The following is a 16133-nucleotide window of genomic DNA, read 5'->3' as shown; positions in this document are numbered from 1 at the left end:
ATCATTGATTCGAATCACGTTTATTTTTAGCATTATTGATTATCGTTTAATTCTTTTTCGTTTTATTTTATTTTTGTTTGTATATATATATATATATATAGTCTGTGCATATTAAGATTGCTTTTTATCGCTAAATGTTAAGAAAATAACTTGATTATTAATAATTGAGAGAAGACATGAAATTATACCGCTAAAAAAGAAAATTTTCTATTATGCAACAGACCTTCGCGCTACCTCACGCAATATTTATACATAACGACGATGTCTCCATTGTTAAATCGATCAAGCCAGGGGGCAAGTGGAGCGAGGACGACACGGGAGAAAACAGGGAGAAGGGTGGTTTATCATTTCGTTAACAAACATGCAGAGGGCGGTTTTCCGGTGGCTTTCTCCTCTCCGGCGAGGCAAGAACGGCTCCCCCTTCTCTGGCCTTGCCGCGGCGCAGGCAGAGGTGGAAACCCTTTCCGGGAAGAACAATGCAGGCCTACCGAAATTACCCCCGTTCGACTACTCTCCTCCTCCGTACGATGGCCGCCCGGACGGCTGAGATTCTCCTAAAGCGCTCCGAGTTCCTCAGCCCTCTCTCTTACATTTATACAAGAATCGCTGTACGTTCTTCTACTCTTGGTTTAGTAATTTGTGTTGGATAAAAGTTCTCTTATTTTCATTAATAATTGTGGTTTTTAGTTTTTTTTTTCCCTTCTAATCGAAACTTTTTTTTTTTTCAAAATTTGAATTATATATATATTTTTTTATCTCAACTTCCCTCGATCTTGCTCGCGTTAGGTTCCAATTGATGAATTGCAATTATTTTTATTTTGTGCTCATGATTTTCCTATGATCGCAAGCAAATTGGCGATTGCCTTGTTTGGGTTTGAAAGTGCAATGACCCGCCAGATCTCGTTAAGGAATATACGAAGGTATATCATCTCCGACCATTGACTCATCAGTGATCCATTTGAAGACCATGCTTATTGGATTAGCTGAGGAAGTATCTAATTGTTGAAGAGGGAGGTTTCATCGTGAAAATCGGGAACTATTAGGGTTAGATTTAGTACTTGTATCTTGTTTTACTCTTTAAATAAAGTAAGCATTTATATTATCTTAGTTTATAATATAACTTTTGAAATGAGGTTAAAAATTTTTAGTTTTTTAATAAATGAATTTCGAAATAAATATTACTAAATCTTGTTCATAAATTTATTTTACGTTCCATTTAATTTGTATTATATTTAAAAAGAGAAAATTATGTTTCAAAATATCTTGACTTAATTTTTGTTTCGATGGACTTAGAATGTTTTTGAATTTATGTTGAAATTAATTTTAATAAATAATATTATAAATTATATTAATTGGAAAATAAATTTAAAAATTTTAAGTTAATCGTCACATAAATTGCATCCGAATATCCGTAAACAGATTTTTTTATTAAGCAGCATCATAATTTTCATTGATGCGGAGAAACGCAGAGGATTAGGAGCTGAAAGGCTGAGTCAGGATTTGACGTTTATGTCAGAAAGTTTTGTTGGAAGTATAGCTGTCTCTGTATAAAGTATTTTGGACGGGATTTCCAGAGTGTATTTTAATCATTGGTCTTGGAATAAATGTATTGCTTCTTTGGTTAGAATACTTAGTACTAACCCCCCAAAAAAAAAAGGATACTTAGTACAATGTAGGAGCATTCCAAGGTTCGATTTTTGCACTGATAGATAAGATAGTCTTAAGAAGGAGACAGCTAAAGTGGCCCCAGAGGAGATTTTTTTTTATTGAAATGATGTAGAAAATTATTAAATAATGATCGCGTGCCTGCCTTAAATTTTTTCCTTGCAAAACTGACAAACAATCAAAAATGATATTTAACACTCTAGGGAAAAGAACAGTGCTTTTTTACTCTGAGGAGGCGAAATTAATATTGTGGTCATGGATGCCATAGGGAGGTCAATAAAGATGTGCCAAATCATCAATATGTTTTATATCATTACTGTGTACTGCTATATATCTGACGAGGTGGCGCGTCTTGATTGGCCTTCAGACAGTTCGGTGACCGCACGTAATAATCTCTTGAGAGCTAAAATGGCTCCAGAGGAGTAAAAAATTTTGTGGTAATGTAGACAGCTATTAGTGATGATTACATGCTATAAAATTTTTTCTTGCACAAATGTAAAACAATCAAAACACCCATTTGATTCTTTAGGTAAAAAATTGGTGCTTTTTTCTCCTGATTTTCAAATTGTTGGTACTTTTGATTATTTTTAGATAGATAATATATTTTGGAAAATAATTATTTTTTTTGTTTTTGTGAATATTTAGTGTTGTGGAGCAATTTTTGATATAAGCAGAATTTGAATACATGATTTTAAAAAGAACTTACAAATTCTCATCAGCTAAGCTAGTTAACATAAAAAATGTTAAAAATTTCCTATTTATTATTCCTTTGGACATAAATAAAATTCATTGATCCCACATTAAATTAGGGCTCATCCAGTTTCTTTTAGCAGAAAACATGTTTTGGAAAGTAATAATTTTATTTTTTCACTTACTTTGTGTGTGAAATTGAAATTTGCTTTTTATGAAAATTTTGGAGAGTTTCTGAGCATTAGAACAATTTTAATCTCTAGCCACACTACTTTAATTGATAGAAGTAGCCATTTATTTCATTTTTAAGAAACCGTTGCCTAAAATAAAATCATCACTTCCCAGAATTTATTTTCTATCATAATAATTGTTAACTTTGTTTTCGTTCGTACCTATGTTTTGTTTCAAAGTTTATTAAGAAGTTTTAGTTCACATCTGATGGGTGGGGGCTTCAGGGGTTTGTGGTGGTGTGTGCATTAGGATGGGATGGAGGCTAGAGTAAGAGTTTGAATGGAGGAGATAACTATTCCCCACCAAAAGAATTCTCAAACTTTGGCCCCTAAGCCATTCACAAGCATGAAAGAGAGAGAAAGTCATATTTATGTATCCAAAGAAAATTGTCTAATAAAGCATAAACAAGCATATTTAAATGTACTCAATTCAACTTAATCCATAAAAGTAGCTTGCTTAAAAATTAATTAGAAGGCAAGGAGCCGCCAACCTAATTCCATTGAACAATTTCTTACAACATGTGCTTAAAAGATGGAGATCTAACATTGAAGCTTTGATTTTTTGGAGATGACTTGAATTGTGGAATTGAAGAGAAGAGGTCAGTTAACCATGAATTCAAACCATGAGGGTCTACCAAAGCAATCCAACCACCTTTCCACTAAAAAAGAGTATGAGTTAATGTAATAAAATAATTACATAGCACATGCAAAGTGACGGGACTTGATTTGTGATATTTTCATTAGCCTGTGCACCACTTGATGTTTTTCTGCATCAAAATCCCATAGGATTGTTACTGTCAAATCAGCAAAATGGGAAAAGAATCTCATCCGGTACCCTTTATCAAATAAGAGAACCAACAACAACAACATCAAGCCTTTATGTGGGGCTGACTAAATGAATTCTTTTTCTCCTTTATGACCTGTTAAGAGTCAAATCCTCATTTTAATCTTATAAAAAATGTCATTTCTAATATTTTCTAACCATGTCTTCTTAGGTATGCCTCTACCTTTCATAACATAAGCCAAATCTAATGCATCTACTCTTCTAACCCGGTCGTCGGAAGACTGCCATTTAAGTGACCAGACCATCTAAGACGACTCTCTAATCTTATCCGCCGCTGGAGCTACTCCATTCTTTTCACGGATATGCTTGTTTCATATATTGTCTCTAAAAGCAAAGCCACTCATCCACCTAAGCATTCTCATTTCTGCAACACTTTACTTGATATTATGCTTCTCGTTTAGTGGCAAACATTCTAGGTGATAAAGCATTGCAGGTCCCACCACCATCTAATAGAATTTTCCCTTAAGTTTGAGAGGCACTTTTCTATCACACAACAAGCCTGATGCATTCCTCCACTTCAACCATCCAACTTGAATTCTACTAATATTATCCCCATCTATTTCACCATCACACTGACTAACAAATCCAATATATCTAAAACTTGTACTCTTACTAATGACTTGATTGCCCAAAGTCACAATCCCTCCTCTAGATCTATTACTACTAAAATTACACTCCATGTATTAGGTTTTAAATCTACTCAAACGAAAACCTTGAGACTCTAAGGTTGACCTCCATAATTCAAGTTTACTTTCAACTCCCTCTCTTGTCTTATCAACAAGAAGAATATCATTAGCAAAAAACATACACCAGGGTTTATTCTCTTGCAAATGTCTAGTAAGAATATCTATGACTAAAGCAAAAAGGTATTGGCTTAAGGCTGATCCTTGATGTAATCCAACTAAAATAGGAAAATATGTGTTTGAACACAAGTAATAGCTCCTGCCTATGATGCACTGACACGTACACGACACGGACATGGGACATGACATTTTTTTTTAAATATAGGACACGGGTGCGGCGTGGATATGACATAATAATTTTTAATATAATATATAGAAATTAAGGTGACATTATATTAAAAATGACAAGCAATAATAAATCAATTTCATGATAACTTGTTTAGCTTATAACACAAAGATGTTTAGTACAAAATGTCTAGTACAACCATAAAAATATAAGCAAAAAATCATTTAGTACAACATGAAGGTCCAACTACTCAATTGAGGGAATGATAGAATTAGATTCAGAAGTTGATTTTTGGCCTTCAATATCATCATCATTGAATATTATTGCTTCCAACTCCGGTTCATCTAGAGAAAGATTTGCAACCTCCAATAACCATATCATCAAGGCACTCGAACCCATCTCCACCAACATCTCACATCTTGTAATCACATGTCATATAAAGTGGGGTTTTCCTTGATAGAAGACGAAGATTTGTATACACATAAATTAAATCTTCAGCTCGTTGTGGAGTTATTTTATTCCTATTCATTGATTGAATAAATGAGTATGTGCTCCAATTTCTCTCACAACAGGAAGAGGATGACACTTGGAGTTCTGCTTATTTTTAAAGTTCGTAAGTTATTTGTATGGAAAGATACCGAGCATGTACTGAGCGGTACCGAGCATGTACCTAGTGGTACCGAGCTTGTACCTAACGGTACCGAGCATGTACTGAGTGGTATCTAGCGATACCTAGCGGTACCGAGCATGTACCTAACGATACCGAGCATGTACCTAGCGATACCTAGCGGTACTGATGCAAGGGCCCCAAATTTTTGCTTACAAAATAAACTCTTTCTAGATAATAGAATATTACAAGAACTCACTAAAACTAGACAATTTATGACAAAAATAAACTTTAGTATTATAAGAGACGCTTGCAGGACGCTTACAACTTTGACTTACAAACAACATATAAACATAAAAATACACCTAAAGTTGCTCTTCTTTACTTGAGATGAAAGATACAGATGAGGTGGCACTTGCAGCGAGAAGAAAGAGGTTAGAAGCCAAGATGAAGGATGAGGACAAGCTCGCAAGCTTTCCCAAGGAGGAGAGGAAGAGAAGTTGGACAAAGCTCACAAGCTTTTCCAAACAACAAACCCACAGGTTATGGCTTCCAAAAATCACATCATAAGCAACTCTCTTAAACTCTAAAACAGCCACAAATTTATAGGAGAGAAAGGGAAGACAAACAGCCACTAAAACACATTAAATATCTTAATTAAAAAAGAGAAATAGAAGGCCAAAAGACAACAAGAAGAAGGCTAAAAGACAGCCCAAAAACTATAGCAGAAAACTGCACAGAAAACTTAGAGGCAGCAACCGAAATCCCCACCCAACAGCCACCAAACAGCAGACCTCATTCGGTACAGGAAACAAAGAAGAGAAGTCACAGGAACCAAGCAGCCAACCACGGGAACTAAGCAACCAGCCATTGGAACCAAAGGGCCAAGCCACGGGAACCAAGCAGCCATCCACGGAAACTAAGCAGCCAGCCACAGGAACCAAAGGACCAAGCCACGGGAACCAAGCAGCCATCCACGGGAGCTAAGCAGCCAGCCACGGGAACCAAACAACCATCCACGAGAACCAAGCAGGCAGCCAAGAGAAACTGAGGAGACAAGGAGAAAACTGAAAGAAAAAATGGGGAAGAGAAAGGGCCAAGATCCACCATAATGAGCTTCCACTAAACTTACATAAATGAGCTAAACTTTTTACTTCAATAAATGAACTAAAAATAGCTCATAATGAGTTAAATTTCAGCTCAAAATATTAATGGCTACCAAGCCCAAGAGTAGTTAAAACCAAAATTTAGGATTTAATTTGACCCCCCCCCCCTTGCCTACATCAGGTACCGAGCATGTACATTTGCTTTTGTTTTTGGTAAGTTTCAAAAAATAACAATTAATATTTCAGGCGTCGAGAGTTAGACGTAGATGTCATTTATTAGTCACTGAGAGGAGATGAAAATATCTTCACTGTCAAAAATTAAGAAATAAAAATGAGAATATTCGATGATTGGGAATTAAGTGCGGACGTTGATTTGGTGTTGTGGATAGGAAATAAAAAATTTAGTTTAAATCCCGCAAAATATAAGAAATTATATTTAAAATAAATTATAAAATATTCACGTGTCCGACACGCGTGTCCAATTTGCATTTAGTATTTTTTAATCGGACACATTTTTGGTGTGTCCGACACGTGTCGGAGGAGTGTCGGAAGAGCGTCGTGTCGGACACGGTGTCGGACACTGCACGCCTCTTTGAGGAGAAGTGTCGGTGCATCATAGGCTCCTACGTACATATCCTTAATGACTTGAATATAAGCAACCCCTTTCTTATCTAGAACTCTCCATAGCACTTCTCTTGAAATTTATATATGCTTTCTCTAAATTAATAAATATCATATGTAGTTCCTCCTTATTCTCTCTATACTTCTCCGTCAAGCCTCTCAATAAATATATAGCTTCCATAGTAGACTTAATCAGCATGAATCAAAATTTGTTATCAAACAAGAGAACCTATCGTTTCAAATTAACCTATAGTCTTAATGTGTATATTTTATGCTGTGAGTATTCTGGAGCAGACACTAATCTCATTCTTTTTGCTTTTCTTGCAGTTGAATGTTGTTGATGGCAAGATGCAGTACTTGTATGATGAGGATGGCAAGCGATACCTTGATGCTTTTGGCGGAATTGCCACCGTGTGCTGTGGGCATTGTCATCCAGAGGTTGTTGAAGTTATTGTAAACCAGATCAAACGGATTCAACATTCTACTGTTTTATATCTCAATCACGCCATTGCAGATTTTGCAGAAGCATTGGCTTCTAAGATGCCTGGTGATCTCAAGGTATGCATTGTTAACTTGATATGCGTACTGCTGCAGTATTTAAATTCTTTTCGATCAACTCTTTGTAGACCAGTTGTTTCAGTTTTCTTGGTATTTTTTGTATAGGTTGTATTTTTCACAAATTCTGGTACAGAAGCAAATGAGCTTGCCTTGATGATTGCCCGACTTTATACTGGCTGTCATGATATTATATCAATCAGAAATGCATACCATGGAAATGCAGCTGGAACAATGGGAGCCACAGCTCAGTCAATTTGGAAGTACAATGTTATTCAGGTATAAATTTTTTTATTAGATGAGAAGATAAACTGCATATCTATACTAAATAATGCATGGAAATGCACAACGGGCATGGAAATCATCTGGAGCTAGAACAAAAAGATTGCCGTTATTGTGCAGGAGTTTGAAAAATTCTCATTTTGAACTGGTAGACATTGCTTATTAGTGAATTTTTCGTGTTGCTTTTTTGACTCTTTGTTAATGATTAAAAGGTTAATTTCCGTTTTCATCATCCAATTTTAAGTAGTTGCAAATTGCAAGATTATAATAGCATTCTACTTGCTTTCAAGTAAGGGCATACAGTAGGGGTCGTTCTGAATAATGTATTGTTCGCCAAGGAAATGCTAACAAAGTGTGATTCTCTGTAACAAGCTAATTCAACAGGTTTCAACTTTATTGATCTATTTGCTTTTTTGGTTTTTACAACTAACAGAGTGGAGTACATCATGCGGTGAATCCAGACCAATATAGAGGTGCTTTTGGATCTGAGGGTGAAAAATATGCCAAGGATGTTCAAGAAATTATTGACTTTGGAACGTCTGGACGGATTGCAGCTTTTATTTCTGAAGCAATTCAGGTTTTTTTCTTAGAATATTTAACAATCATTAACTTATTGCATCATTAATGGCTAAAATTAAATTTGTTTTGTTGTAACCCATTTTTTCTTTTAGTGAATTGAGATCATAATTTGCATATTATGTTTGCTAACTTGATGAAGTATAGGAGAAATTTTAATTATTATCACGAATGATTAGTATAACATTTTGTTTTCATTAAAACTTCGTTAAATTATGTAAATAAAGAGTTCCACTTCCAGATTGTCTGAATTTAATGTTTTCTGCCCCTTGATCAGGGAGTTGGTGGTATAATGGAATTAGCTCCTGGTTACTTGCCTGCTGTATATAAAACAATCAAGAATGCTGGGGGCCTGTGCATAGCAGATGAAGTTCAATCAGGATTTGCACGAACCGGAAGCCATTTCTGGGGGTTTGAAGGCCATGGTGTTATTCCTGATATAGTGACCATGGCAAAGGTGAATTATAAGCACACTTTTCTTTTTCATATTACCAATAAACACTTTAACTTATTTATCTATATGGCATGCAATATTTATTGAACTCGTCCAGTGGACATTATTGATATTAAAACTAGAGATGAATTTTTACAATTCTGGGAGTAGGATTATCTTTGTCCTTCTAGATTTTGATGTTTTCATCTATCAAATGCAAGGTAACAGCCATCTATTCTATTTAAGATCATCAAAACTAGCATCATATATGGTTTCAAGAGCTTTATAAACTGTTTAATCAACAATTAGAATCCTCAACAACTTCTTACAATTGACTTTGATTAAGTGTTTAGGGTTTAGGGTAATTGTGATTACTAGACACATTCAATTGTCTTGGAATTGAATGGATGGATTGTTGATTATATTTAGAATATATTTCATAATTTTTATTGGGGAAGAACAATGTAAATTGTAATGCTACTTTCCAGTATATTTAAAATCTTTTTTGTTTGTCCTTGCATTTATCAAAATTTTTTATGAATGGATAAATTATTATGAAAATTGTTGCATTTTTTCATTAAGTGGTAGATCGTTATCAATAGTGTGGCCCTAGCTTTGGAGATAATTTAATGCAGTTGATACAAATACAATATCAGGAGAATATTCATATCTAGAAGCTAGAAATTATTATATCATAAGAAAGAAAATCACCAGACAGATCCATGCACACACACATAAGGATTCGGAGTCAGGATATTAGGCAAGCAATTGGTTCAGGGTTGTGTTTCCTGAAACCTTGTCTTACCAATTATTATTAAAAGTTGAATATTGCATTATGGTAAAGTACAGTTTGCTTTACTGTTTACTTATTTATTTGAATTGTCATCAGGGCATTGGTAATGGGATACCTATTGGGGCAGTTGTTACCACTCCAGAAATTGCTGAGGTGCTGACCAGGCGAAATTACTTTAACACTTTCGGCGGAAATCCGGTTTGTACTGCTGCAGGGCATGCTGTTTTAAGAGTGATAGAGAAAGAAAAGCTTCAAAAGAATGCATCTGTTGTGGGATCTTACCTGATGGACAAACTCAAGAAGTTACAGGAAAAGCATGAAAGTAGGCTTCTGTTCTCTTAGAAACTTCAATTCTTTTTGCTTTAATGCACCTTCAGTTCAATCTAATCCCATTCAGTGCTCTTCTCTTGGATTCTATTGTAACTTAGCATGCAACCTGCTTCAAGCTTAGTAATTTGGCAAACCACGAGGAACCATTGGCATCAACTATTTTGATTACTATTTCAGTTGTCTTACAGTAAAAAGATGTATGCTTGTAGCATAGAGGCCACAATTATATGCTAATTTAAGAACTCACGGGCTTGTGAAATCTACTTTGGTAACTATGCATGTGTATATCAGACTCTGAAGTTTTTCATGAACCCAACTTAGCTTTCTATTTCGCCCTAACGCATATTTAGTACATAGAATTATTTGCATGTTCTCTCTATTCTGATATGATACATCATCACTGGTATGGAATATTTTGCTTTATGTTTGGCTGGATAAACCTTAATCTTTTTTTTTTCTATTCTGTTGTAGTCATTGGTGATGTAAGGGGAAGGGGCTTGATGATTGGTGTTGAGTTAGTGTCCGATCGACAGGAAAAAACTCCAGCCAAGGCTGAGATCTTGCACATATTGGAACTTATGAAAGGTTATCTTCCCCATTGCTCCTTTACTTTTTCAGATGGATCCTTGCAGAATTCAGTGATTTATTATTATTTAAAATATGTTCAATGCTCTTCTAGTAGTTTGTCAGGTTATCTTCTGTGCTAACCTTTTTTATTATGGCAAAACTGGGTACAAGGCCTGTCTCCGTAAAAAAATAAAAGAATAATTACGTCAGTAGACGTTACTGATTAACTACCTGTTAATGGTTAACAAATTTAAAAGCATTGCAATCAATAAAAAAACGACAATTAGTTCATCCAGCTGTTAACTCAACCAGACCAAGTAGGAACGAAATCAACGATTGTCTGAAACTCCTTAACATCTGTAGTGAAGCCAACCATCTGCAATTACTTGAGTTCGATCCCTTTTTTTTCCTTAAACACAGTCCAGAAATGCAAAAAAAAAAAAAAAAAAAAAAAAATCAAACCATAATGCACATTCATTTCTACGTGCTCACTTAAAAACTTGGTTGTTTCTTTCCGAACAAATGATCCGTAAAGCAACAATGAACCGACAACAAAGATCCTTGCATAAAGAAGTAATACTTTTCTACCGAACTATGAAGAAAAACCAAATATCTGAGAAAACAAATGAAACAGAGAAGATGTTTATAATCCTTATCGAAATAGTAAGAGCCATCTCACAAAATATAGAAATGCAGCATTCATTCTCTTCCTCAAGATCACACAAGATACGAAGTCTATAATATAATTCATTGTATAAAAGAGATAATAAAGCATGAAGGTGAAGATAAACATAGCAATAATCCAAAACACAAGTATAGGTAGTATGTATGTAATGAGATCCACCTACATTCACGGTCATATAGAGATCAAAATAGTCCACTTGGCTTTAAAACTAGTACATCGTGAATTTTACTTCATACATAGAGATGGCTTTATGTTACATCATTGTAATGATACCTCCATTTGTTTTAGTTGATGCGGAAGTGGTGAAAGACGACAACCCTTTGTTCTAGAACAATATGATTTGATTAAGGAAGGAGGAAAGCAAGGAAGGAGATTATCATAGTTATTTATCTCCCTAGGAATATAGCACATGCCTTGCTCCTCTTCATCATTGGTGCTGGAAGATTGCTCACTAGGAGAACTGAACATCCTCTCTCTTTCTTCTCCTACTCATGAGTGGCTTAATCGAGCCCCTTCTCAGCTGAGCACCCTCCATCTTCTCTTCTATAGAAGCACCTGAAGTCATTTATAGTAGCAGTCGAAAGTTTGCGCAGTAACAACACCTAAAACTCTCTTTTTGCACTCAAGTCCTCCCTCTTTCTCTCTCTCGCTTGGTATGCCCTACTATGGGATGCAAAGACTTCTTTTCTAGTGGTAACAAGGCATTAAGTTTGAAAATTTATATATAATTATAAGACATGCAAAGATTATGAAATTTGCAAAGCCTACAAGAAAGATTTTCTCAACCCACAAACAAAATAAGTAAAGATTTGCGTTAAAGAGCAAAATTCAATCATATATTGCATACAAAGAAATTCACTCAACAAAAATTAACAATTTCTCATTTGGAAACAAAAAATTTCCTTGTACCATGTTTAATGAGCAATACCTAAATATGTTTTTGATGTTACTTCTCTCTATCATCATTCAGTAGAAGTGAAACTAAATAAATGAATATACTTTTATTGGAACTAACATTCTTGTGAAAGGTGGCCGAGTTTTTTGTCATTTTGAAGGGTTCTAATTGATTTTAGATCCTTGAAGCCAATAAAGTTCTTGTAAATGTATTAGAAAGAGAATTCCTGGTTCTCATTTCTCATAGCTGTTACAAGTCGGTATAATCTAGAACACCAATCTCAATCCACTTCTTACTACGATAAAAACTAAAGATTTTTTCAAGAGGAATGAAGACTACCTACATGAACATAAAATTTATTGAATAATCATATCATGAATTCTTTAATACGTTGTAGTGAATATTATCTAGAATCTTCGCTGCTTTATTCTTCTGATTAATCGTAGCTTAGCAGCAAGAGAATTAGAACCACCAGCTTTCTTCTTTGACACTTTTTCACTGATCTATGCTAACATTTACTATTATTATTATCTTCAAATTATGTACTTGCTACAAAAGATTTACTTATTGTAAAGATCTTTATTTTGAATCTTAATGGTCATTTTACCTTGTAACAGAAATGGGAGTATTAATTGGAAAGGGTGGCTATTATGGGAATGTTTTTAGAATAACACCTCCTCTTTGCTTCACCAAAGAAGATACAGGTGAGAGTTTCTCTGCATTTAATGCAAGGTGCTTATGTTATAGCAAATTTTGCTTGTCAAAATTATTGAAATTATCTAAGTATTTCTTCTCCATACGTAGATTTCCTGGTTGATGTGATGGACGTCGCAATGTCAAAGCTCTGAAGTCCCTTTCTGCTTCTTATTTGATACATTAAGTGTTATACCGTAATCCCATATGCCTGTACATTTATTGCGTTGTAAGATATCATTGTACTGTGGCATCGGCCTCTTGTTTTGTATGGCAAGTATTCACTTATTGAAATGAATCTCTCTCCCTTCCCCCTTATTTTGTTCCGCTTATCTTTGAATGCTACTAAGTGTATTTTTCTATTTTAGAGCTTAATCCGAGGGTTCTTTGTGTGAAAAATTGACATATATGAGAATTTCCCTTGGAAGTACTACAGCACTTAGATATATGTATTTGCTATTATGAAAAGGAGGACAAAGTATAATGGGTCATAGGGTTGTTGCCTCAGTGTCATGAAATTTTGAATAAAAATTTTATATAAATATCAAAATATACTAAATCACTTTAATAAAAATCCATTTCACTAAAAAACCATTTAGTTAGAGAGAGATGGGGAGAGATTAGTACTGAGAGAAATTTCAATTCAGAGAGTTTATATCTATTTTCATATGTGAGGCCAATTCGAGAAATTATCAGGATTGAGATAGGTTATATTTATTATATCATAAGTTTTAATAATGTTAGCCTACGGGGAATTTGATTATGTAGATTAATTGGGTTGTATTATTGCCTCGAATCCCAGTTAAATATGTCATGTTGGGGGATTCTACCCATTGTTTGGGAGCACACAAAAATTATTTTTCTTATAATGCCCCATTGTGTATGTACCTGAGTGCCCTAATGCTGTGTGCCTGAGTGACCCTACGTTGCAGAGTTCACTTGGAGAAATGACTGAGAGCATAGCACCATAGTTTGGGCTCCAAAAATTCGGCCTCAGACTCCCTGATGCTTTTTGAGAGAGTTTTAACAGATTATGTTCTGGGGTAAATTTTGGGAATGCAGATTGGGATTGTATATAAGACATTACCTAGAGATTTTGCCCTCATTTTGTGAGGAATTTATGATCTGAGTTCTGGTTTCTTGTAGGCGCAATCCCTTATAGTTAATTACCCCTCCCGATAATGAGAGAGAACTTTTGATTAAGACTAGTCATCAATCAGATATGTAGAGGTATGTGTTATCTGACATAGAGTAGCAGCAAGAGATCAAATATTGGAAGTTTGAAGATTTGATATTTAAAATAGAAATTTTTATCATCTTTCACTTAAAGTGGATGGTGGGGGAATGAATGATGGACCCGATCAAGATATCATGGTTTCGTCGTCTCACGCCATCGTGGTCCCCGGTCTTAGGGCTGCAAGAGAACTAAACGTTTGACGAGCTACTCGTTGCTCGGTTCGATTAAAGCTCATTTGTGATTGTTTAACTAACTAAACAAACAAACTTGAATAACATTTTTAATACTCGATCCTTAAATAAACAAGATTGAACACTAATGTGTTCGGTTCATTTATGTTCATGAACAAAATCATTTAAAGCTCGTGAACATGCTCGACATTAAACTCGATAAAAGCTCGATTCGTATTCGATTCAGAACTTGTGAATAAGCTTGATAAAAACTCGATTAATATTTAATTATAAAATTGATAAATCATATAATATAAATATTTTAATTTATTATAACATAATGATATAAATATTTTTAATTATTAATTTTTAAATAATTAAATATTATAATATATGTTGTAGTTTTAATTTCCTTGCAATTGCTAATTTATTATATTACATCTTTAGAGCTTGCTCATTTGATAGCTCAAGAATACTTGTTACATTTGTTCAAGAACATGCTTGTTTGAAAGTTTTAAAAAATTCGTTAAATATGTTCACGAATAGAGCTCGTTAAAGCTCGATAAGCACTAAATGAATCGAACATGAACCAAACATGAACACCATTAATTTAAATGAATCAAACATGAACACAAACAATAAAGCTCGAATCAAACATGAACCGGACTTGAACAAGTTAATAATAAACGAACTCAAGCATGAACACTCACATACTCGGCTTGGTTCGGTTCGTTTGTAGCCCTACCTGGTCTACTTAGTCAGAGGAGGTAGTCGGCCGAACCTGACATAAGGATTCTTATCGGCAGCCATGGGTTGCTTCATCCAAGGGTACCTTGTAAACCTAGGGGGAGTGTTTGTCTAGGGGAGTAATTTTTGAATACACCTTAGCTAACATAGGGCTTTGTACTATATCGATTATATCTTATTTATTCATATCTCATGGATTTAATGCCATTGACGAGCTTACGGGATTTGGCCATAACCATAATTTAGTAGTGTCATTTGGCAGCAAACCACCTAGTTAGAGGACCCTAGTCATAACTATTTAACTGTGGTTCCATTTAGTGGCAAAACTGTCGGTTAGAGGACATATATCACAACCTTATTAGTAGGAGACTTTTTGAGAAAGAATCATAGTGATATTCTCGACTAGGCATTAGCTCTTTGTGAGCTGACGTATTTTTTAATTTTTTCACTTCAAAATATTGTTACGAAAGATGGATGATTTTTGCTTTAAGAGATTTGAGAGATTATTTCAATTTTAAATATTTTGAATTTTTGTAATTTTCAAATTTTGGACTTTGGCTATTTAGGTGGCATTTGAAAATGAATTAACCCCTCTGATTGCGGCCTACGTTCAACATGAACATCATCAGGGTGTATGAGGTCAATTATATTTATGGATTAAATCTTATCGACACTATCAACTTGTTGACAAAGGATCAAGTTTTCATAGGTTTCAAGCTTTTGTCGGTGAATTTCATTATTCATTGACCTTGAAGGCCTTATATGAATGTATAAAATAGATATTCCTATCAACATATTGACTGTATATTTATTTGATAATTCGAGCCGTGTTGGCTGCTATCTAACTATATAGAAGTATTGGACTCGAACTTAGGTTCATTTATTGACCCACGTAGCATCCCTAAACGTTACATATATACCCCTAACATAGTCGCTAGGGCACATACGTGTATGTGATTGCACATGTCCCTTTTGTATACATATGTGCATACATATTACAATGCTCATGTGGGGACATTCTTGTATTATTTGACGGGTCTTTTATGGAAGCTCATAGAAACACATATTTAATGTACCCACTTTATATTTTTCTTTTGGACAATATATTGGGTGTATATTGGGTCTTATGCAATGGCCCGTAGGTGTTGGTGTACATTGTATAACTTTCACTTTTGAGTTTGGTGCAATCATCAGTGTAAGCTTGGGAGACCACTTTTGTATCAGGAACTCGTAAGCCTCAATAATCTTATTTAACTTGACATTTAGAATTTGGTTGAACTGAGAATCATTCACTTCATCCCTGAAAATAAAGATTTGATCTAGAACTTGAATAGAAATCGATAGGAAACTCCCTAATTTCATCATCATCATTATTTTATGTTGTTGGATTAAATAAAGAATTAATTATTTCAACATTGAATGACTACGTTCTTATTAA

The 16133-nt window shown here is 34.6% G+C and overlaps 1 protein-coding gene across 1 annotated transcript; it reads left to right on the top strand.

The window, feature by feature from the left end:
- The first annotated feature begins 265 nt into the window (after positions 1–265).
- LOC110116619 (alanine--glyoxylate aminotransferase 2 homolog 3, mitochondrial) lies at positions 266–12859 on the top strand. Its single transcript, XM_028691640.1, is given in 10 exon segments — positions 266–532; positions 534–605; positions 7060–7290; positions 7396–7566; positions 8003–8146; positions 8423–8602; positions 9468–9693; positions 10173–10286; positions 12466–12552; positions 12653–12859. Coding segments are annotated over 10 exon segments (1440 nt in total). The 5' UTR covers positions 266–361; the 3' UTR covers positions 12697–12859.
- The last annotated feature ends 3274 nt before the right edge of the window (positions 12860–16133 follow it).

This window comes from Dendrobium catenatum, unplaced genomic scaffold (assembly GCF_001605985.2).
Source record: "Dendrobium catenatum unplaced genomic scaffold, ASM160598v2 original_scaffold_33224, whole genome shotgun sequence".
Classification (NCBI taxonomy): Eukaryota; Viridiplantae; Streptophyta; class Magnoliopsida; order Asparagales; family Orchidaceae; genus Dendrobium; species Dendrobium catenatum.
This window is presented reverse-complemented; position numbering and strand designations above follow the sequence as displayed.